Source organism: Chlorocebus sabaeus, chromosome 23, assembly GCF_047675955.1.
Source record: "Chlorocebus sabaeus isolate Y175 chromosome 23, mChlSab1.0.hap1, whole genome shotgun sequence".
Lineage (NCBI taxonomy): Eukaryota > Metazoa > Chordata > Mammalia > Primates > Cercopithecidae > Chlorocebus > Chlorocebus sabaeus.
Window position 1 is genome coordinate 34,357,297 of NC_132926.1, and position 25,044 is coordinate 34,382,340.

A 25,044-nucleotide genomic window follows, 5' to 3' on the forward strand; every position below is an offset into this window, starting at 1 on the left:
AGGAGGAGGAACAAAAAAAGAGGAGGAGGATGAAGAGGAAAGGAGGAGGAGGAGAAGGACGGGGAGGGGGAAGATGAAAAAGCAACTTGAATTCCCAAAGTCATGAGGAACTAGCCTAGAATGGAAAACTAGGTAGAGGGCTAACAGAGCCCGAGATGCAGCAGGTTTTCTAATATACAGCAGGAAATAGATCACCTATTGAATCAGAAATAACCAGTCAAAAGCTATTTCACACTTGCCAAACACAGTTGCTGGACACTGTAAGGTTTAGGTTCATTTCTTGTGATATTCAGAATATACACGTCTTGAGGTTTAAATCTGGCCACTAGAGGATGCTGTAGTCTGCCAAGTGCCTCAGTCAAACCCCCGTCTAACAGCTCTCATTAAATATCAGGCTAACAGCAGTTACAGATGCAAGATGGCTTCCAGCATCTTGTCTGTGATGCTAGATAGAGGACACTCGAAGGACAGCCCTAATATTAAGGACCTTTGCCATAATAAACAGAATTTAAATAGTTGAATGCTACAAATTTTCATGCCCAATTGAACCAGTTTACAAGTCTGGAGAGACAAGCCTTGGAGATTATAAGCAGAAGTAACCCATTAACCCAAACTGTCTGTCTCTAATGTTCTGTTCTCTCTCTGACCCATCAGAAAGCATGTGGATTGCTATGTTCGTGTATGGTAGTTTATTAGGCCATTCTCCCATCGCTCTAAAGAAATACCTATGGCCTGACATGGTGGCTCACGTCTGTAATCCCAGCACTTTGGGAGGCCAAGGCGGGTGGATCACCTGAGGTCAGGAGTTCGAAACTAGCCTCGCCAACATGGTGAAACCCCATCGTTACTAAAAATACCAAAATTACCCAGGATTGGTGGTGAGCACCTGTAATCCCAGCAGGGATTACACCTGTAATTCTCCTGTCTTTGAGGCTGAGACAGGAGAATCGCTTGAACCCAGGATGTGAAGACTGCAATGGGCAGAGATCATACCATTGCACTCCTGCCCTGGCAACAAAAGTGAAACTCTGTCTCGGAAAAAAAAAAAAAAAAAAGAGAGATACCTGAGACTGGATAGTTTATAAAGAAAAGAGGTTTAATGGGCTCATGGTTCCACAGGCTATACAGGAAGCGTGATGATGCAGGCATCTGCTCAGCTTCTGGGAGGCCTACAATCATGGTGGAAGGTGAAGGGGGAGCAGTCAGGTCACATAGGCCAAACAAGAGCAACAGAGAGGGGAGGTGCTACACACTTTCAAACAATCAGATCTCAGGAGAACTCATTCACTATTGAGACAGCCAAGTAAAAAGGACTCCCTGGTGAACCTCCAACCAGCCTGAACTGGGAGAATGACACGGAGCCACAGAAGTTCGTGCCCTTTGCAGAGGCGAGGAGTCCGACCTCTTGAGTTCCTGTGTGGTGGGGCAGAAGCCAGATAACAGGCTTCCTTCTCGCTCTACTGAAAGTTTGAAAGTTTTTCTCTTTTTCCTTTTTTGCCCGATAAATTCCATTTTTCTCACCCTTCTATGTGTCCACGAGCTTAATCTTTCCTGGTTGTGTGACAAGATCACAGTTTTTAGAAGAACTGAGGAGAAAGCCGTACAACACTATCACAAGAACAGCACCAAAGGGATGGTGCTAAATGGTTCTTGAGAAATCCACCCCTGTGATCCAAATTACCTCTCACCAGGCCCCACTTCCAACACTCGGGATTTTGACATGAGATTTGGGTGGGGACACACAGCCAAACCCTATCAGGTAATTGTGTCTTAAAAGAGATTATTTACAAACCAGAATATGTTTAGAGGAAGGAAACTACCAATATTGATAAGAATTTGAAATTTTGCTCCATGATGAGTGGTTGGAAGAAGTAGGAAAATTTGTGCTAAGCAAAGGAAAACGCTTAGAACTCGGTGGGTCTTTTCAAAAGATTTAAGGGATTAAAATGTTAACACCATGGATGCAGAAATTTTATCCTTTTTTCACTGCTGTTTTCTGTAAAACAAAGACAGTATCAAACACCTAAGAGGTACTTAATCAGTATCCTTTTTGGTACATAAATGAATGGGGAAGAGGAATGAACACAATCTGGTTAGCCCCAAAGGGTAGAATTTAGACTAATTGGGTAGAGATTAAACAGATACTAATTTTGGTTCAGTGGGAAAATGTACACTATAATGGTTAAGATCAGAGGCTCTGATTTAGAGAGGCTGAGTTTGAATCTGACTCTGCCTCCATCAAGCCCTGTGTCCTGGGAAAAGTTGGAGAGTTTCTCAAAGTCTCAGGTTCCTCATCTCCAGTAGGGGTTAATGATAACAATTCCCACATAGAGCAAATAGCACAATGCCTGCCATATAGTATATGCTCAAGAATAATTAGTTATTGTTATTGTTATTATTCATCTTATAATCCTTTAGGCTCACTAAAACAGTGACCAATTGTCTCCTGGTATACAAACATTTCTATGATAGAAACTTTACTTCTTCAAGTAATAATTTATTGCATTATTTACTTCTTCAGGTAATAATTCGTTGCATTATTTATTTCTTCAGGTAATAATTTGTTGCATAATTTTGTAGAAGACATTCCTCAACTGGGTACAAGATTGGACTAAAATCTCTCTGTTTTTAATAGTAAAAAAATCCAGAATTATAAACCATGCCTCCAAAATAGAAATTCAAGAGTAATGGCTGAAGACGAATTTTGTGGGCTAAGAAGGGTTTTGTAGCCCTGTGAGGGAAGTAGGGTAATAAATCCAGCTCACACTATTAGGTTCCCCATCCCTGGATGAAAAAAAGAACTATAATCCTCATTAAATACAGGACCACAGAACTGCAAGTAAACTCCAAGAGGGCATAGTCACGGGGCCAGTACATTTCTGTACAGTTTCCTCTATTGGTTTCAGAACATTTGAAATATGAAGCTATCTGATGGGAACAGCGTATCAAAAACAAACAAAAAAAAATGCACCATTGGAGAAGTAAATGTGTTTGAAATTAAACATTTTAAAATATAATTTATACTAAGCCTTCTGAAAAATAAGAACTTGAAAAATATAGTCCCTTTATTTCCATTTCTCTGACCCAATTTATCTCTTAAAAACCTTAGTTTATTCCACCTATATATAAATACAATTTATTTGCATAATAAGGGAAGCAATTAAATTAAGAAACATGCAAAGCTTTTACTTTTCCAAGCCCTAGCACTGCCAACAATTTTGCTTTTTTTTACTCTCACAATCCAGTGCAGAGAGATCTTTTGTTTTCTTTCATTATTTAAACAAAAGCTAACTTTTAGCTAAAAATATGCAATATGTATATAACAAAATGATGTTCACAAAAACGGAATAATGCAGATCTTTTGCTTTTAAACAAATCAAAAGTCACTAAAAAGCCAAGTAATAGTGAACACAAACAAAATAGACTGATTGGAGATCAAGTCAAAACCTTGATACTTGGTTGGGATGCTATTTGTGGCTAGGTGCCTTTTAGATGTGTTCAAAATAAATAAATAAAAATGGAGGCTACAATTTAGATACCGCATGGTCAACTGCCCACAGCCATGTAAACAAAATTTAAATCATCCTGATTTCCCTGAAATCTTAACCTTGAACATAAACAAAGCATAGACATTAGCATTTTGTCCTTTTCAGCGTGGTTCAATGAAATTAAACCAGTAGCTACAGATAAATCAGCTTAAATAGGCTCTGTTGCCTGAAAAACAAATATATGACAGTTAATCATGAAAACGACCAAAATACTTTCTCCTTCAGGCTCTGTAAATTGTGCTGTAAGTGCTGTTAAATGGAGATTTCATGCATTTTTCAGCTTGAGGTTTCCCAGTTCATGAACTATTCTTTTGTACTCACAATAAACTCTTAAAATTCTACATGATTTAACTTTGTTTTTGACAGATAATGGATAACTCATTCAAATCTTTTAATTTGTATTCATGAATTTAAAAGTATAATACAAAATAAATAATTTTTTGACTTCATATTAGCCCGTGTTAAAAGAAGAGAAGATGAAATAAGAGAAAATTAGGAATTAGAAGTCACCAGAGGAAAAGTTGTGTTAGAAATAAAGAAAACTTTAAATGTGTAACTGGGGAAATTAGAAGGAAAAAGTCAGAAAGAGCCATGCATATTATTAAATTAAACAAAACGTAGACATAAACACCTGAATAGACAAAGAATGAGAAGTAGAGAGAAAGACAGTGAAATTTTGATAAGATTTGTAGTAAATATGGTTGTGGAAGCACAGAGGCACAATGAGTTATATTTTGAATGTTTGTGCTAAATTTCAGGGTTTTTTAAAAAACACTTTTTTTACTGGAAGAATTCTATGTGCTTTTCTTGAAAGCTTACATCTACATTTTTGAAATTTTTTTAAATTCCAGGTACCTTTAAAATACTTAAAAGAATGACTTCATAAAGATTAATTCTCAAACCTTAAAGATGTAAATTAGAACAAGGTGAAAGTTAATAAAAAATAATAAAAATTATAGGAGCTAACCTCCAGGTACAATTCTATGTGCCAGACTCTGTATTAAATATTTCCTATGCATCCTCACAAGGAATCCTGGGATCCTCATTTTAGGAATTACAAAACTGAGGTTTTAACTCCCTCAAGGGTTGAACTAGTCAAACTGCAGAGCTCCTTGGCCCTTCCGTGATGTTACACTGTCAATCTCATTTACTCCTGCGGTTGCCTCTGCTTTCTGTAACAGTTAGCACTGATGACCTCCCTTTCTTTGAAAAATAATTACTCCAAGTTCCCTGAACATGTCATGCTCTCTGGCCTCTGTTCTACTTCTCTGATGGAATCGTCCTTTTTGTTTTACTCCCCTACAATACAAACACACACAGAGAAACACAAACATTCCCCCACACATATACACGATCCATCTGTCTTTTTCTTGGCTAACAGAACACAGGTATCACCTCCTCTGGGGACTGTTCATTAATTCTCTAAATCTGAATCATGTGCCTTCCACTTTTTACTCTCTCTGTGTGCTTGCCAATTTCTGAGATGTCTTTTAAAGATCTCTGCTACTGCAGAAGCTCTGGACTCATAAATGTTTCTAACTTTTTCCCTTCTCTTAGTTTTTTAAGTATCCTAAGGGTGGCATTGGGATGGAGTCAATAAATCTGCTTCTTAGCCAAATACTATAATCCCTTTCCCCACCCCATGCTCACCAGAAAATCAACTGGTATCTAGCAGATAAAAATCAAGGACCAACAAAAATTTCCATGGATTTTTTTTGGAATGGACCCTATTTCTGGACACTGGACCCTATTTCTAAAACATATTGTCTTTCAAATCCAATCTCTTTTCTTTATCCCCTTTAAGCCCAGCACTACTTCTGACATGTTTTAATGTAACAGACCAGGGGTTCTACCTGCCCGAGTTTACTCAGCCCATCTTCCCTCCAACACATCCTCCTACATACCCCATTGAACAATGTCAATTCATCCCGAACCAGAGAATGCTTCTAAACTACAAAATAATTACAGTAGTGCTCTGATGAAAAACCTGTCATGTCTACACACTGTCTACTAAAGAAAGTCCTAATCTCTTCTGGTGATCTAAGCCCTCAAAAATATTAAACCTCAAGTGTTCCAGTCTTCAAGCATTTTTCCTGCTAAATTATCTTTCTACACTCCTTTTTCACCTATCAAAATTTTACCTACTTAATAAATACCACATGTGCAAATGTTGTCAGTTACAGTAGTGGTCCGCAAAGTTTAGAATGCATAAGAATCACCCGAAGAGCTTCTTTACAATTTGGATGAATAGGCTACAACCTCCGGATACTCTGGATTGGTTGACTTGAGGTGAGGCTCACTGATTTGTCACCTAACTCAGCTGTGGGGTCCTCCATGAATTTTTCTTGCTTTCTCAAACTAATCTCTTCCATATTCCCATAATAATTTGATGCTTCTTCTCTAACAGTAATTGCAGTCAACTTGAAATACAAGAAAGTGTGTGCATATTTGTTTGTTTGTTTTAGTTTCCCAAATAATTATCTTTGTACCCAGCATTATACAATCAGAGTACATTATCAGTATACTGCCTCAATAAATAAAGTTAATTCTGTATCAAGAATACTGAAGCATTGAACATTTTTTAAGAGTTTCGTTTTACCCTTTCATATTACCTGAAAATTCCTGTTTGAAAATTGATCAGATCAAATGTTTAAATAATTTGATAAGATGTTTTCATTTAATGAGATTGTAATGAAATTTTGAACAGTAGAACCCTAAAAAGGAATGGGAACATGTTCATGAGGAAAAGAAGTCTTTACTAATTCAGTGTTGATTTTTTATTTTTTACTTCACTGAGTATTATACGTCTGTATTTTTATGATCTTCAAAAGCCAAGTTAGATTTCTTAAAATTTCATAAATAATATCCAATATAGATTTTACCTTTGCAACTGCAGTTTTACTGTGCTACAATAATTAATCAACTTTGTTTTTTGTCCCTGTTAAATAATATTCTCTCTAGTGTCCCAAATATCAGGCATCAGAAATCTTTCTTCTTTACCTATTAGCAAAAACAAAAAGGAAAAGGAATCTGCTATATTCCATTTAAAAGGCTTTTAAAATGCTACTTAGAAGCTATTGATAGTAAGGAAAATCACATCTATTCAAGATGATGAGTGCTTTGAAATTAATTCTTTTAGGGCCCAGTGCAGATAAACCAAATGTCTATAAACCCCACTCTCCTTATGTTACCTGCAAAATTCCATGTCTGAAAACTCAAGAGACTCTAAAATAAAGGTCAGGAGAGGACTACTGTTTCAATCTATGAAGATATATCACACCCCTCTAAAAAATAGGGTGTCTAATCTGTAATGAAAACAACTTAAATTTTATTGAGGATATGAATGATATGTTATAGAAAATTTCATAATGGTGATAATGCAATCACCTTTTTGGCTGGAAAATATCACCAAAATACATTCTTAGGAAATAATCCTAATATAAATGTTGTACACTTCTACAGTTCAGTGAGTTTTTACAAAGATATATACTTATGAAATCTCACTGTGATTTGAAAAAATGAAATATTTCTATCACCCCAAAAAGTTCCCTGTGCTCCTTTGTAGTCAACACTCCTCCTTCCAACTCCAGACAACCACCGATCTGCTTTCTGTCACTAAACATTGTCTGCCTTTTCTAGGATGTTACATGGATGGGGTAAACATTCTGTATTGTTTTGTGTTCACCTTCTTTTATGTATCAATTTTTGGAATTCATCTGCATTGTTGTATATTTTAATAGTTTCTTTTTATTTTCTTCCTCAGTAGTATCTATTTTTGAAGATACCACAATTTGTTTACCCATTCATCTCTTGTTGGGTAATTGGGTTGTTTCCAACTTTTTATTTTAACATTTTTCAATTGCTGTGATTAAAGTTGCTATGATTATTCACATACAAATATTTGTGTGGACATATATTTTATTAATCATAGTTAAGTAAATAAAAGTACAATTGCTGGAGCATACTGTAAGTGTATTTTTAACTTGATAAAAAAAATCCTGCCAACTGTTTTCCAAAGTGGTAGCATTATTTTTTATTGCCATAGCAATGTATGGGAGTTCCAGTTGCTCCACATCCCAACCAACACTTGATATTGTCAATCTTTTAAACTTTAGCTATTTTAGCAAGTATCTATAGTGATATTTCATTGTAGTTTTAATTTTTATTTCTCTAATGACTAATGATGTTGACAATCATTTTGTGCATTTCTTCAGTAAAGTATTAAAGTCTTTTGCCTATTTTTAAATTGACTTATTTGTCGTATAATTAAGTTGTGAGTGTTCTTGATTTTCTCCCAGTATGCCATTTTGTTTGTTATTGTGTTAGTGGTGTTTTTCAGAGAGCAAAAAATTTTAATAAAATGGAGTTCATTTTATCTGTTTTTCTTATATGTTTCATATAGTTTTCCTTGTAATAAATCTGCACATGAACCCCTGAATCTAAGTTAAAAATGAAAAATTAAAAATTGCCTATTCCAAGATCACATGATTTTGGTTTTTGTTTCTTATTAGAAATTTTATAGTTTTATATATAAAATATATAATTAATATTTTATATATATTGTGTGTGTGTGTATATATATATATTTTTGACAGAGTCTAACTCTGTCACCAGGCTGGAGTTCAGTGGTGCAATCTTGGCTCACTGCAACCTCCACCTCCTGGGTTCAAGCAATTCTCCTGCCTCAGCCTCCCAAGTAGCTGGTGCTACAGGCGCCGGCCACCATACCTGGCTAATTTTTCTGTTTTTAGTAGAGACAGGGTTTCATCATATTGACCAGGATGGTCTCAATCTCTCAACCTTATGATCCACCCACCTTGGCCTCCCAAAGTGTTGGGATTATAGGCATGAGCCACTGCGTGACCTATAGTTTTATCTTTAGGTCTATTAACTGTTTTGAGTTCATTTCTTTATATGTAGTATACTATTCTTTCAAATATATGTATATACATTTGAGATCCATTTTTTCCCATGTCATCATACTTTGGTTTTCTGGCGCTATTTGCTAATATCTCCATTTTAAGGTGAAAGAATAAAAGGAAAAAAGTGTACTTTTAATGTTCTTAGATAAAGAGGTATGGTATCAATTGCATAAAGAAGTAAGCAAAGGAAAAGGATGAACAGAGAGAGGGAGAGAAGGATAGCAGGAGAAAGAAAAGAAAAAGAAAAATTAAAAAAAAAACAGGAAAAGCAAGGAAGAAAAGAAAAAATCCAAGCATTTCTCTGAATCAATAGCCACATTTTTATGCTTTCTATCCTAATAGTTTTTAAAGTCAAGCTCTGTTTCCATGACTACAGATACAAAGAAGTTACTACCTATTGGTTCAAGAAAAATCTCCAAATAGGTAATATCTCAATCCAAAACAGATCAAGATAAAACTATAAACTATTTAGTTGAAAAGAGCTCTCAATATTTTGTGCTGAATTTTACAGATGCCACAGGATTAAAAATAGTCTGTAGCAGCAAACAATGCATTCAAAAGCAAGTGTCTATGTTGCAAGGATATACACCTTGTAGGGGAGGAAAAAATTGCTTTCTTTACCTGTTTCAAGGTTCTTGGCTGTGGCACCTATAACAAAAGACAAACTAACAAGAATAAAAAAAGCATACGAGTTTATTTAATGCAAGTTTTTTGTGACAAGGGAACTTTCATAAAGAAATGAAGACCCAAAGAAACAGGTAAACTTGTGTTTTTTAATCTTAGGTTTGATGAAAAGGTGATCAGTCAGTGAGAAGTATGATTGGATAATGGAGGTCTGATTTAATGGCAATAAGCTGTGGGGAATTTAGCAAGGCCTGTTTATTCAGATTCTTATCTGTGTCTGTGTCTTCAGATATAAGAATGTTTGCTTTCTCTGGGTATGTACAGGGCATCTCTCCAGTGAGGTTTTAATGACCTTCTTCAGGGGAGAAGAGAGACGAGAAGGGAAGAGAGACCTTCCTGTTTCCAAGGTTTTCTCAAATGTCAACGTGCCATATTTTCAGGTAGCACGTCCTGAACCCCATCGGCCTCAATTCTATACTTCAATTTGCCAGGGATAATCTGTTCATAGAGTTACTCCTTAGACATTTATGGACGAGAAGATCAACTGGAACCTTTTTTTGGATACTTGCATGTGAAATAAAGAATGTTAATTATTATAATGTCATCATTAGGCACCAACATAATAGTTTCCCCAGTTCATTCCTTAAATTGAATGTGTCTCAAGAAATCTAGTACTCTCCTTTCAACACCTCTCACTTTCATTTGTCTGTGATGAATAATTCATGTGTCTTTGCCTCAGTTGTTGAAAGAAAAGAGAAGACAGAAAAAAGACAAGTAGGTAGCATATAGAAGAAGACATTATAGTAGTTGGTACAATAACTTGACTTAACCTCTGTAACTGTTGGTAGATGTTGATTAGAGAATGGAACTTCAAATTGAACCCATTTATTTGCTTCTTATAATGACATGAGACTTGTAATACCAATAAACCTAAGAATATTTTCAATGTTCTAATTTGTTTTTTATTGAACATTTGATGTAGACAGTAATAAATTGGGGACTGTTTTTACATTGTCTGTCTTCCCTCATCCTTCCAATTTTGGAACTTAGAAAATAGTTCCCTCTCTTCTTACGTCTGTCTTCTCATTATGCCAGAACTCGTAAGTAGGTGAAGTAGGTTCGTCTTCAGTAATGAGTGGGTACCCACTGTCCTCATACTACCAACTAAGTTTTTCTTGTCTCTCCATTGAACTCTCTTCATCCAGGCCATTCATTCTGCATTCTCTTTCTCAGTGTGTGTGTGTGTGTGTGTGTGTGTGTGTGTACGTGTGTGTGTGTCTGCCTACCTCTGTCTCTCTGTCTCTCTCTCTCCCTTTCTCTCTACTAGTGACTCAACCATTCACCTAGTCACCCAAACTATAACCTGAAATTTACACTTAGCTCCTTGCTGCTAATCTCCCTCTTGCCCTTTATCACAAGATCATTTATATTTACTTCCTTTAAAATACACATAAGAAAGTCTTTATTCTCATTTCGCAGATGAGGACATTGAACCTCAACAGGTTTAGTAATTGTCTACTACTAAAGTCTAAGTAAATGGAAAGGCAGGATGGGAATGCCTAACTATGTGATTTTCATTGTGCCATGCTGCTTCCTCTACTTCTTAAGCAGTGTCTCTGGATGTGAATTATAATACAAGAGCTCAGCTAACCTCTACACGAACTATGCATTGTTTGTAGACAAAGGAAAATACTTCTATAAATAGGTAACAATTGTTCAAATATATTTGAGGATTTGATTCATAAAAAATTTAAAGGCAATATTAATTTGTTCATTAAAAAAATACTAAAATTTTTGTCTTTGTGCACTTTCTTAACTAATGAATTATAAACATTTTAATTTTTGGCATTAGGGAGTTCCTCAAATGCAAAGAAGTTGGAAACCAGTGGCCTTCAGGATGGAACGTGAGTTTTTTTGACAGAGTCTTGCTCTGTTGCACAGGCTGGAGTACAGTGGCATGATCTTGGCTCACTGCAACCTCCACTTTCCGAGGTTGAGTGATTCTCTTTCCTGAGCCTCCCAAATAGCTGGGACCATAGGCGTGTGCCACCACGCCCAGCTAATTTTTGTATTTTTAGTGGAGACTTGGTTTAACAATGTTGGCCAGGCTGGTCTCAAACTCCTGACCTCAGGTGATCCACCCACCTCGGTCTCCCAAAGTGCTAGGATTACAGGCGTGAGCCACTGTGCCTGATTGGAATGTGAGCTCTTTTATAGCACACAGCTGCTGGAATTGAGCTTTTGCATAGGTGCTAATTTAAACTCCGGTTATCCCTGCTCTTTCCCTGTCACAGGTTAGACTTACTTCTAGTTGCTTGGAACACACTTTGCTTTTGTTCATTTACTACATCTCTTTCCTTCTCTGTCATCATCTGCTAGCACTGATGGACCATAGACTTCCCATGGCCTTGCTGGCCCTGTGTGCAGACCACTACCACAGAATGCCTCATGTTTTCATTATCCACTTGTGTAATCTTTATTCCTCATTATAATAAAATTCCTTAAATGTAGAAGATATGTTTAATCCATGTCTTTGTCTTCAGGAGGCTCAGTAAGTGCCTATTAACCTACATTTTCCTGAATAACTTTGAGTTTGCTACTATACTGTCCCCCAAATATATTACTATTATCCATCCATACTACTATACTGTCCACCAAAACTACAAATCCATAAATTAAAATGAAATTTTATTTTTCAGACTAATTTAAAACAAATTTCAGTTAGATGCAAAGAAGAGATAGATTCTATTATTTCCAGATATAGTGTAGTGATAAAATAGAAATTTAAAAATAATCTTAATTGAAAAAATATTTTGATGTATTTTCTTGGTTCTGTCTTAAAATGATGTGGGGCTACTCCTAGTTGACCTTTTTCAGCTTTACATAAGGCCTTCCACAGAAAGTAGGCTACAATAGGGCTTCATATGATGAATTAATTCTCAGTTATTGGAAGATAGTAAGATAATACATAACTAGGGCTGTCTGTGATTAATTATTCAGAATTTGAACAAGAAAATGAAGCAGCATTTCAATTTTGCTGTAAAACCTCCTTGGAACACAAATAGGCCACTAAATCCTGTTCATCACTCACAATACTTCTCACCTTTTATCTTTAGTCAGCCTATCCATTCAGCTCCCAGAGAGTATTCAAGGGAAATAATTCCAAATCACTGTAAGTACTAGTCTTCTGTTGAACCAGGTATTCTGAATTCACTTATTCATTCATACATTAATTCAGTTGACCATCATACCTTGACCATTTGTCATATGTTAAGTAAGGACTGTTTGCTCTTCTAATCCCTGGAGCTTCAATAATAACCAAGTCAGAAAAGATGCTTCTTGTCATGGAGCTCACACTGAAATGGAAGGAGCAGGACTCATTACCACAGGACTCATTATCAAAAGAAAACAGATACATAAACAAGATAACTTTAGATAATGTTAAGAACTCTGAAATAAATAAATAAATAATAAATAAAGAAGAAGATATGATAAAGACTGATGGGAGGACACAGGAAAAGAGGCAGGATAGATTTGAAATCACTACAAATTATATGCAGCAATGCTTATCAGGATGTAGAGTCTATTTCTCACCCATTAATATCGGCTAGCCTCATTGGCCTCTACTTTGGCCAATAGACTGTGGCCAAGGTGATATTGTGCAACTTTCAAGCAATACCTCAAGAGGTCTTTTAGTTTATGCTGTCATTATCTGGAAGCCCAGGCTTTTTGTAAGAAAGCCCAAACTAGCCTGCTGGAGAGGCCATGTGGAGAAAAATCAAGGTCCTCCAGCTGACAGATTCCACCAACTTCCAGGCAGGTGAATGAGGCCCTTTGAGAGCCAGCCTCAGGGTTCCTTCCAACTGACCACAAATGCATGGTTGAATCCAGATAACAGGATGTGGAACAAAGAGAGACTATTCCAGCAGAGCCCTGACCAAATAGCTGGCCCTTGAGTCATGACTAAATAAATAGTTGTTTTAAATCACAATGCTTTGGGTGAATTGCTACATGGCAATAGGTAACTGAAGCTGAAACCAAGGTGATAAAGCTACTTTAGATGGGATGGTGAGGGAGAACATGCATGAGAGGGTAGCATTTGAGCAGAAATTTAAATAGGAAGAAGCCAGCCCTGCAGAGGTTCATAAGACATAATCCCTGGTAGAGACAAATGCAAGTGCAAGGGACCTAAGGCAGAAAAATGTGCAAGGGAAACCGAAAGAAGAACATGTGGCTGGAGTGTGATAAACAACGGGGAAAGTAGCACTGTAATAGGAGATGAGGGAACAGAGGTAAAGGAGGCCTTATCATGCAGAGCATTGTAGACTGTGGAACCAGGTTTTGATTTTATTCTAGATGAAATGGGAAGTTATAGAAGCTTTTCAAAAGAAAACTGATATGATCTTTCTACATGCTTACATATTATCCTGGCTACTTTGTGAAGAATGGATAACAGAAAGGTGGAACAGGAAGACCAATTAAAGGGCTGTTGAGTTAGTTTAACTGATAGATCATAGCTTTGACTAGGATAATGATTGTGAAGATAGAGGGGAGAGAATAGGTTAAAAATGTATGTTGAACATAAAAACGGTAGGACTGTTAATTTGGATGTAGTGGATAGTTAAGAGAAAGACAAGAACTGAGAATTATTGCTGGGTTTTTGGCTAGATCATACCAATTGAGGAATAAATTGAGGGTAGAAGAGAGGCAATGAATATTTAATTTTTATTAAAGTGTGTTATTTTGAGTGGTGATGCATAGTAGTTAATTGGCTTTTTGTCTGAGACTCAGGGGAGAGAACACAACTAGAGATATACATTTGGGAATCCTTACCATATTTAAAGGCATAGAAGAACATGATCACTGCAGTGAGTTTAGGTAAAGACGAAAGTCTTGGCCTTATAGACAAGGAAAAGACATTGCACTGATGTAAAAAGAGTGGCCAGTTTAATGTGAGGAAAATAAAGAGAATATGAAGTTGTGAAATTACATATATATAGTATTATATATTTATATGTAATATATATAATAGATATAATCTATATATATAATATATATGATATGTGTATATATATTTTATATATATATTTTAAAGAGTGGGTGGTCAGTTGAGTCAACTGCTACTGAGAAGTTTAAGAATGTAATAGACGTAGACCTGGGGGGATGTTTCCATAGGGAAAGTGTTATTGACAGAGACAAGAGCAATTTTGGAGAATCAAACCAAAAAGCTAGACTGGCATGAGCTGAAGAATGAATGGAAGGTGAAGCAGTAGAGACAGTGAGTAAAGATAACTATTTCAAGAAATCTACTGTGATAGGGTGTGGAGAAATGGGTCTGCATCTGCAGGAAAATGTGAAGTCAATGGAGGGCTTTGGAACCTTCCAAACCATGTTTTTGAACTTATGTTGGGCAAAGAGGGAGAAACTGATGATGCAAGAAGGTAGGGGATAATTGTAGATGTAATATGACCAGGTTCAATGACTAGAAAGTTTAATCTCCCTAGAAAAGGTTTAATGTTACTTATTTAATTTATTTTATTTTATTTTATTTTATTTTATTTTATTTTATTTTATTTTATTTTGAACCAGAGTCTCACTCTGTTGCCCAGGCTTGAGTGCAATGGTGTGATCTTGGCCTGTTGCCCAGGCTGGAGTGCAATGGGGTGATCTCGGCTCAGTGCAACCTCTGCTTCCCAGGTGCAAGTGATTCTCCTGCCTCAGCTTCTTGACTAGCTGAGATTACAGGCCCCCACCACCACACCCAGCTAATTTTTGTATTTTTAGTAGAGACAAGATTTCACCATGTTGGCCAGGCTGGTCTCAAGCTCCTGACCTCAGGTGATCCACCTGCCTTGGCCTCCCAAAGTGCTGGGATTAGAGGTATGAGCCTCCGTGCCTGGTCTCATGTTATTTTTTTAAAAAAAAGGTTTCAGAAATGGCACTGTAAGCATGCGCTGAAGCAGTGGATGATACGTGAGCATGTGGTTGGGACTCCAACAGCACCCACTGCTATTGCTCTGATGCTCCTCCCTCAAGCATACACCTGTGGCCTCACCTGAAATTCTTTAATTTCAGTTGACAGAGAAAAAAATAAAGGAGATGTGATTACAGATGGCTTTGCATATTGTGCTGGAGTTAGGCTAGAAATGCACGATGCAGAATTACAGCCCTATTAAAAGCTTTTGTGTTACAAAATGAAGAAAGGAGTCTCCCCTTTAGAATATCTTCTAGTAGTATGTTTGTTTTTTCTACTTTTTCTGGATAGAGTTGGCTCAAGTTACTAATATATACTACTTCATTGTCAGTGTGTATAATGGGCTGGCCAGATCATCAGATACTTGGAAAGAACACAACTGAAGATTTGGTAACAAGGAGAGATCTGGGGAGAAAGTATATCAACCTTCTCAGAATGAATATAGGATAGGAGGATATTTGTGATCCATGTGAATACTCACTCAAGGGTACCCACTGCAGAGGATGTTCTCAGTAATCACATGCTATGCTGTGTGACAATGCTATGCTCTGCAGATGTCAGCCAATCTCTTTCCCCAGGCACCCTAGCAGTCACTCAATTCAATCAGGTTAAAATTGTGCATGGTAGTAGGGATGAAAGCTATGCATTGGCTCAACAACATGGATTTCACCAGGGCTGACCTGGCTACCACCACTGCTGAATATCCACCTGACCATAGCAGGTGTTGATGCTGAGTCCTCTCTTCAGGGGACCAGACAGCTACTTGGTGTTACGTTGATTTTACTAGACCCCTTTCCTAATGGTAGGAGAACAACTTATCATCACTAAAATACATAGTTATTTTGAAAATAGATTTCCCATTCCTGCACACAGTGCCTTCATAGATACTCTTGCAAAGGAGTTATTTGGAATCTTCATATTCCATAGAACATTGATGCTTTATTAGTTTCCTATTGCTGCTATAAAAAATTACCACACACTTAATGGCATTAAACAATACTATTTTATTCAGTTACAGTTCTGGAGGTCAGAAGTCTAAAATTATTTCATTGAACTAAAGTCAATGTCAGCAGTACTGGTTTCTACTGGAGTTGAGGGGAGAATCTGTCACCTTGCCTATTTCAGTTTCTAGTGGTCCACCTGTGTTCTTTGGATTGCTACTCCTGTTTCCATCTTCAAGTTCATCATTCCAGCCTCTACTTCTGTCATCATGTCACCTTCTCCTCTCCCGTAGTGGTACCTCCCTCCAACCGCCTCTTATAAGAACACTTGTGACCAGGCGCGGTGGCTCACGCCTGTAATCTTAGCACTTTGGGAGGCTAAAGCAGTCAGATTGCGTGAGCCCAGGAGTTCAAGATCAGCCTCAGCAACATGATGAAACTCTATCTCTATGAAAAATATGAAAATTAGCCGGCCATGGTGGCTTGTGCCTGTAGTCTCAGCTACTCAGGAGACTAAGATGGGAGGATCGCTGGAGCCCAGAAGGTGGAGGCTGCAGTGAGTCGAGATAGTGCCACTGCACTCCAGCCTGGGTGACAGAGCAAGACCCTGATTCAAAAAAATAAGAATAATAAAAATAAGAACACTTGTATCATTAGGACCACCCGGACAATCCAGTATATTCTCATCTCAAGATTCTTAGCTTAATTGCATATGCAAAATCTATTTTGCTATATAATATAATACATTTACAGGTTTAGGGGATTACTAGGTAGACATATTGGGGCATCACTGTTTAGCCTACCACAACTGGTGACCAATGAACGTATTCCGTAGAAAACAAAGTGGGTCAATGGGCTGACACTCATTAAATGTACTGATCTTGCCATGTGCTCCATTATCCAGAAACGCTTGACTCTGCGGAGCATTAGAATGGCTTACTGAAGATGTAGTCATACTGCTTTCTGACTGAAAACACTCCCCAACCAGCCTGGAAAACATAGTGGGGCCCCTGTCTCTACAAAAATAATAAAAAAAGCATAGTCGGGCATGGTGGTGCATGCCTGTAGTCTCAGCTACTTGGGAGGCTGGGCAAGGGGATCACTTTAACCCAGGAGGTCGAGGCTACAGTGAGCCACGTGTGTTCCACTGCACTCCAGCCTGGGTGACAGGGCAAGACTCTATCTCAAAACAAACAAACACACACACACACAAATAAATAAACGAAAACATCCTTCAAAGACAAAGATGTGATGCTGTCCCAAAGAATGTGGTATATTCTTTGAACCAGCAGTCAAAATATGATGCTTTTTTTTTAATGATTGCCAGATTTCACAGTTATGGAAATCAGGAGATAGAAGTATACTCAATGACCAGCTTGAAAAATTTCAATTTATTGGCCCTATAAATTTAAGCTCTGCTTCTTTTAAGGTCTTAATTTCAAAAGGAGAACACTTCTACCACAGGACATGATGGTTTCATCGATCTAAAAGATAAGACCATCACCTGGCCTTTTGAGGAATCCTCATGTCACTGAAGCCACAGGCAAAGTGAGGTGACTGATCTCTATTAAGGAAAAATGCAATGTTCTCCACAATAGGACATGGTTGACAACATATAGAACCCAAGAGATTCTCTGAAGTGCCTGCAATAATAAAAGTTAATGGAAAACCATAGCAACTCAACCAAGAGTAGAATGTGAGAAAGGGCCACTGCCCATTAGAAAAGAAAGCACAGCCATCAACAGAGGCAAGAACGTGGTACTGGGAACTGATGCCTATTGGTACCCCCTGCTTACCGTGTAGAATGGTGATATAACAGAGCTTCTCAAGGGCCAGAGCAGAGGAACACGTAAGGCATGGGGAAGCAAGCATAAGCATCAGGGCAAGTCATCTTCAAGGAAAATGTTGTCACTGTTCTCAAAGATATCATCCCTGTGGTACAATTCTCAGTCATTTCACATCTCTATTCCCAACACACTTTCAAAGCCTGCCCCAGTGTAACATATGCAATTACTTCTCTGCATAAGTCCTGCTTTTCCCTATCGAGTCTTACCACATAAAGCTACAGTTCTACTGCAAGAGAGGGAAGCACATTTCTATAGATTGTGTCTTTGAGAACTAACATGAGTATTTCACCCATCCGACTAGGAAGGAAGAGGCTTATCAAGTGATAGTTTTAGAAATCTAGATAGAATTTTTCTCCCAAACATTCAGAGTCAAAGGCCAGAAGTTACTTACCTAATGTAAAGTACTTTCAATTAGACATACTGGGGAGAGACTTGTATCAGTGATGTTAAGTTGTGAATGACAAAAGAGAAATAATTCAACCTTTTCTAAGGAACATGTGTGACACTCCCTTGGAGTGTCAGTACCTGGGGATCAGTTTCAGGTGGTAGGTAAAAAGTGAAGGAAGAGTTTGCCACTATGGCAGAATTAGTTTAGCAGTGGAAAGGTCTAATGTTTTGGTCTCAAGAGAGGAAACTGTGAATTTGCCTAGAAAGGGTGAAGATTTACCCAGCAGATAGCTCTGCCTTTTTCTGTAAATTTACCTAGAAAGGGTGAAGTTTACCCAGCAGATAACACTGCCCTTCCCACTATGGCCCATGTAACCTGGACAACCCTGTATTGCCCAACACAAAGTTACTCTTAGAACATAGAAGACCTAGGCGGGAAGACCTGGTGGTGTTTATGATGTCCATGGTGGCCTTGCCACCAGCTAACCAGAGTAAGAGAATTTTAGGGACTGCTCCTTTTTCTCTCTTCGAAAAGGAAAACAGAATATTGGGCATCGATGGAAGCATCAGCCTCTGTCCTCCTTGACTTCTGATGTCTACCCTTGGACATCCACAAAATCCCAAGCTGTCTAATTCCCCTTGGAAATGAAAAAGTAGAGAGGGGTATGCACTTAAGTTTCTCCTGCATGATGCCTCCACCACCTTATGGGAACCGGTTAAACATCCCCAGGACAATCATCAGCAATTGCCTTTGGATGCGTAAGGATTCCTAGAATCAGTTGCTCCCCCTGAACTTGGAGAGATCACTTTATGTGTAAGAAAATGAAAAGCACACAAACAGGGGCATTGAGGACAACATTGTCCAGAAAATGTAAGGTAAAGGACCCAGCAAAACAAAGAAGCATTCAGGTAGGATTTTCCAGGCTCAGATCATACTCACATCAAGGTCAAGGCCATTTTTAGTGTTCCCTTCCCTTCATCTCAGCTAAGGTCTGTAATTCTCACTGCCAAGTCCCAGGTTAATTTAGGCATGCACTTGATGCCGCTTCTAAACCCTTATCTTTACCTGTTCATCTTGCTGTTTTCTCAATATTTGTGGCTGGATGTATCTGCTGTCCCAGGCAGACCAAGTTTAAGACATGTACATTGGTCTCCCAGATCAACTTAGTTTAAATGGTCATGTCCTCCTTGCCGCAAACAAGAGGATTTTGAATTGATAATCCAGGAAAACTGGAGTCACTTCTCCTAGGATAGAGCTCTGCATTTATTTCCTAAAAGCAACTGGTAAAGAACGATGCATGAGCCAAGGTTTTCATTTCACCATATGGAATCAAGGGAGTTTGCATTCCTTGTTGCTATGTCTCTCAGTCTGTAGTCAACGGAAAATATATTTCATTAGAACAAGAGGGAGCTATTTAAGTTACCTCTTTGATGTTACTATTTATGTTAGATCACAAATTAATCTAGTCTTTGATATAAAATCTAATATTTCTAAAGCCATTAAGTAAATACAAAATTACCAATTTTCAGTACTTAAACCAGGGATGATGCATCTCTCCTAAAACATATGAGAATTTTCTTTTTATCAGAAATACTGGTTCTCAGGCCTTTGAGATTACTATCAATATGAATAGGAGACTCTGACTAAAAGGCTTCTTTTTAAAGATTTGCATAATGTTGTCTGGATGGTATTGCAGAACCTGGTCCTGTAATCTGCCCCTATCTTTAACTTGTTCCCACCGTGTTTGCTTGCCTTGACCTACTGGTTAGTCTTGCTCTCACTGCCATGTTTACTGGAGTCTTTCTTCCCATGTGCTTATTTGTAGGAAACTCTTCTCCATTCCAGACAACATATTCTAAATGCTCTTTACTGCACCATACTTGAAGAATGCTCCTTTTAGCATGGACTTTTCTAAAAATTATATCAGTGCCAATGCAGTAAGATTTATAAGAGGATGGAAAATGCAGAGTCTGGTTGTTTTTATACTCTTTTACGTAAGTAGGCTCTACAAGACATTTGAACTATACTTTACTGAAAATAATTATATCAAAATTTGGTCAACAATGCAAATTGTTGCTGGACCAAGTCCAGTGCTAAGATGATACCCCAGGCATTCAAAACCTCATCTGAGCACTCTTGTCACATACGAGCCATGAAGCAGGAGCTGCGGAGACAAAGGGAGAAAACATACATCTCATCTCTTCTAGCGCCTGCTTTACTTATTTACTCTTAACTGTGTGCATTTTCTTCATTCAGTCATTTATTGGCTGCCTTTATCTTCCTGGGGGAGTTAACCAATTACAGAAACAAAACTCTTATTTTGTCTGATTAGAATCAGATTATGCATTTTGGTAGAAATACCTCAGAAGTGATGCTGTGTCTTTTTCAGTGCATGATGTTAAGGAGACACAGGGCCGGGCATGGTGGCTCGCGCCTGTAATCCCAGCACTTTGGGAGGCCGAGCCAGGTGGATCACCTGAGGTCAAGAGTTCAAGACCAGCCTGGCCAACATGATGAAACCCCGTCTTCACTAAAAATACAAAAATTAGCCGGGTGTGGTGGCGTGCACCTGTAGTCCCAGCTACTCAGGAGGCTAAGGCAGGAAAGTCACTCATCACTTGAACCCAGGAGGCAGAGATTGCAGTGAGCCAAGATCACACCACTGCATTGCAGCCTGGACAACAGAGTTAGATTTTGTCTCAAAGAGAGAGAGAGAGAGAGAGAGAGAGAGAGAGAGAGAGAGGATGTCTGTTCATTCTACTCTTGGTGATGTTAACTTTGATCACTTGATTAGAGAGATACAGTAGCCCCCTCTATCCCCTAATCCGAGGGATATGTTCCAACACTCTCAGTGGATGCCTAAAACTGTAGAAAGTACTGAACCCGATATATGGGCATACTTCAGAGATGTTACAGGTTTAGTCCAGACCACCACAATAAAGTGAATATCAAAATAAAGCAAGTCATATGAAGTTTTTTTTGTTTCCCAGTGCATATAAAAGTTGTGTTTACATTATACTATAGTCTATTAAGTGTGCAATAGCATTATGCCTTAAAAAATGTGCATACCTTAATCTAAAATATTTTGTTGCTAAAAAATGCTAATGATCATCTGAGCATTCAGGAAGTCACAATTGTTTGCTTGCCTCAATACTGACGCTGCTGACTGACTATGGTGGGAGTTGTTGAAGGCTGAAGTGGCATGGCAATTTTTTAAAGTAAGACAACAGTGGAGTTTGCCACAACAATTGACTCTTCCTTTTATTAAAGATTCCTCTATAGCTATCAGTATTGCTTGATAGCATTTTACTCATAGTGGAATTTCTTCCAAAATTGGAGCCAATCCTCTCAAACTCTGCCACTTCTTTATCAATTAAGGTGATGTCATACTCTAAATGCCTTGCTGCTATTTCAACAATGTTCATAGCATCTTCACCACAGGTAGTTTTCATTTCAAGTAACCACTTTCTTTGGTCATCCATAAGATGCAGCTCCTCATCTGTGAAAGCTGTATCATTTAGATAGCAGAAATATAGGCACATCTTCAGAGTCTACTTCTAATTCTAGTGTTCTTGCTATTTCCATCACAACTGCAGTTATTTCCCGCACTGACGTCTTGAACCCTCAAAATCATTAATAAGGGTAGAATCGACTTCTTCAAAACTCCTATTAATGTTGATCTTTTGACTTCCTTCCATAAATCTTGAATGATCTTCATGGCATCCAGAATAATCAATCCTTTCCAGGAGGCTTTCATTTTACACAGATCCTTCCCAAGAATCACTATCTATGACAGCTATAGCCTTATGAAATGAATTTCTTAAATAATAAGACTTGAAAGTCAAAATGACTCCCTGAACCATGGGCTGAAAATGGACATTATGTTAGCAAGCATGAAAACAACATGAATCTCCTTGTGCATCTTCACCAGAGCTCTTGGGTAACTAGATGCCTTGTTAGTGAGCAGTAATATTTTGAAAGGGATCACTTTTTTTAAGCAGTAGTTATCAATATTGGGCTTGAAATATTCAATAAACCATGCTGTAAACAGATGTGCTGTCATCTAGGCTTTGTTGTTTCATTTATAGAGGATAAGCAGAGTAGATTTAGCATCATTCTTTAAGGGCTCTAGCATTTTCAGAGTGGTAAATGAACCCTGGCTTCAATTTCAAGTCATAGCTGCTGACCCCTAACAAGAAAGTCAGTCTGTCCTTTAAAGCTCTGAAGCCAGGCACTGACTTTTCCTCTTTCGGATGTTCTAGGTGGTATCTTCCTCTAATAGAAGGCTCTTTTGTCTGCACTGGAAATCTGTAATATAATATAGCCACCTTCATCAATGATCTTAGCTAGCTAGGTCTTCTGAGTGGTTTCCTGCAGCTTCTACATAAGCCCTTGCTGTTTCACTTTGCACTTTTCTGTTATGGAGATGGCTTCTTTCCTTAAACCTCATGAACCAACTTCTGCCAGCTTCCAACTTTTCCTCTGTAGCTTTCTCACCTCTTTCAGACTTGTAGAATTGAAGACAGTTAGGGCCTTACTCTAGATTAGGCTTTGGCTTAAGGGAGTATTGTGGCTGGTTTGATCTTCTATCCAGACCACTCAAACTTTCTTCATAATAACATAACAATAATAAGACTGTTTCACTTTCTTATCATTTGAATTTTCTTCAAGCACTTTTCCTTTGAATTCACAACTTGACTAACTGTTCGGCATAAAAGAACTAGCTTTAAGTCCATCTTGACTTTTGCATGCCTTGCTCACTGAGTTTAATCGTTTAAGTAGAATAAGGGTTACTTGAACACAAAGACTGCAATACCGTCACAGTTGATCTACTAACTGAGAGAGCTACTAAGTTACTAACAGGCAGTTAGTGTATATAGTACGAACACACTGGACAAAGGGATGATTCATGTCTCAGGTAGAATAGAGTAGGACCATGAGAGATTTCATCATCCTGCTCAGAATGGTGCACAATTTAAAACTTATGAACTATTTATTTCTGTAATTTCCCACTTGATATTTTCAAACTGCAATTGATTGCCAAGTAACAGAAACTGTGTAAAGTAAAACTAAGGATAAGGGGGAACTCTGGTACCAGCTAGGTTTCTTCACTATAAAGTTATTACTTTTCCCAATGTGAAGAATGAGAGGGACCTTGTGGAGATATAGTCTGAGACTCTATAAATATCCTCTTCCTCATCAAACATTTACCCATTAGTTTTAGCATTCATAGATGATTCATCCTTAGAATATTATTATGATGTTTGCTAAATGATGATTTCCCAAATGATGGATCATTCCTTTTATAGTTATTAGTTGGCATTTTGCTGTAAGAAAAAGCTTTCCTTTCCTCCCTGTTTATTTCATTTTATTTATTTATAAAAGAATGGAGTCATGGATTCTAATTTTATTATATGGATTACATTCCATTACTATATTGTTATTCTTTTTGATGCCCAAACTCTTTTAGATTTTGTGAATGCCACTCCTTTCAAGTTGGTTCCTTTGACTTTTGAAGTGTTTCCATGTTTCTTTAAGTACTTCTTTACTTTCTACAATAGCAAGATGTTCCAAGCTCATTTTATCTTTATTGCCACACCTCTGGAATCAACCATTTGTCCAATGAGTCCTGATTTGTTTTCTTTAAATGAAGTATGGCCTTTAGAATTCACACTCTGGATATTGTTGTGTCATTGCTACCAGGCCCTCTGAGCAGACAGAGCTGGCATACACATGTCAGCAATCTCTCTCTCACTCGCTCTCTCTCCTCCTCCTTCAATCCCCCATCTCACTACTGACTTTTGTTCACACAAGCGATCTATAAGTATCTGTTCCTCCACAATGTCATCAACAGAAGGTATTTTTATAATAATCCGATCTTATAAGACAATTCCCAATGATCTGTTCTAGTCATGAAGGCCAGACTCACATGGATCTGGGAAGAGGCAGCAACCACTGCGCCGCATAAAAGTGGAGGCACAGGGTGACTAGATGTCACCAAAGGGCTCCCCTCAGTGTGGCAAGTTATGAGTGAAGTTCTGCCTATAGCTTTTAAGAGAAGACAGGCTGAGTGTTTCCCAGTAAAGTTTGTCCATCTGCCCTAATGCGTATGGGAGACATAAAAAGAAGGGTCAGCACAAATCAGAGCACAAATTCTAAGATAGACACGAACTCTTGTCTCAAAGACAGGTCCCTGATAATAAGCTTTGGATTACTGACACTTCCTCCAAGCATGTCTGCAGTGCTCAAAGGTGGCTCAATGAAAAAAAAATCTCCCTTTAAAGACTGCATCTTAAAATTTTGCCACTAAGAAAATTTAGAGTGGAAATGGATCTTGGAGAGATGAGAATGTATATGATATAAAGCAAATGGTTCTATTATTCCTCTGTGGTCTGTCTTCAGTGATATGATTCTTGGCCACCGTAAAGGTCCTGTGAGAAGGCATGATCTGAAAAGATCCTGGCCATGATGGTCAGACTTACAAAGTTCTGGGCACAGTATTGGGAGAGGTGAGACTCAGCATTTCATTGATGAACTTTTAATTGAACCAAAACTGGAGAAAAGAGTTAAATGAGATGTCTTCTAAAGCCTTTTCATTGGGGAAGAAAGGTGCAATCCTAGGTTCCAGTTGCAGTTCTCATCCACATCCAACTGCAATTCCCCAAAACTAAGGGTTTTACAGAAATCCTGATAATAGTCATGGAGCCACTTCTCTATTGAAGGTGTGGATGGAGGAGAGGACAGTAGGAGTATCAGCGACACATTACTCACATACATGTTAAACAAAAAGGAGAGGAATA

The 25,044-nt window shown here is 38.0% G+C and overlaps 1 protein-coding gene across 1 annotated transcript in view; it reads right to left on the reverse strand.

Annotated features, from left to right (window-relative positions):
* Positions 1 to 25,044, reverse strand: part of SCGB3A2 (secretoglobin family 3A member 2) — a 90,737-nt gene that overhangs the window by 53,970 nt on the left and 11,723 nt on the right. The window contains exon 3 of the mRNA XM_038006309.2: positions 12,346 to 12,450. Coding sequence (XP_037862237.1) covers positions 12,346 to 12,361 — 16 coding nt within the window. The 5' untranslated portion in view covers positions 12,362 to 12,450. The remainder of the gene's footprint in view (positions 1 to 12,345; positions 12,451 to 25,044) is intronic.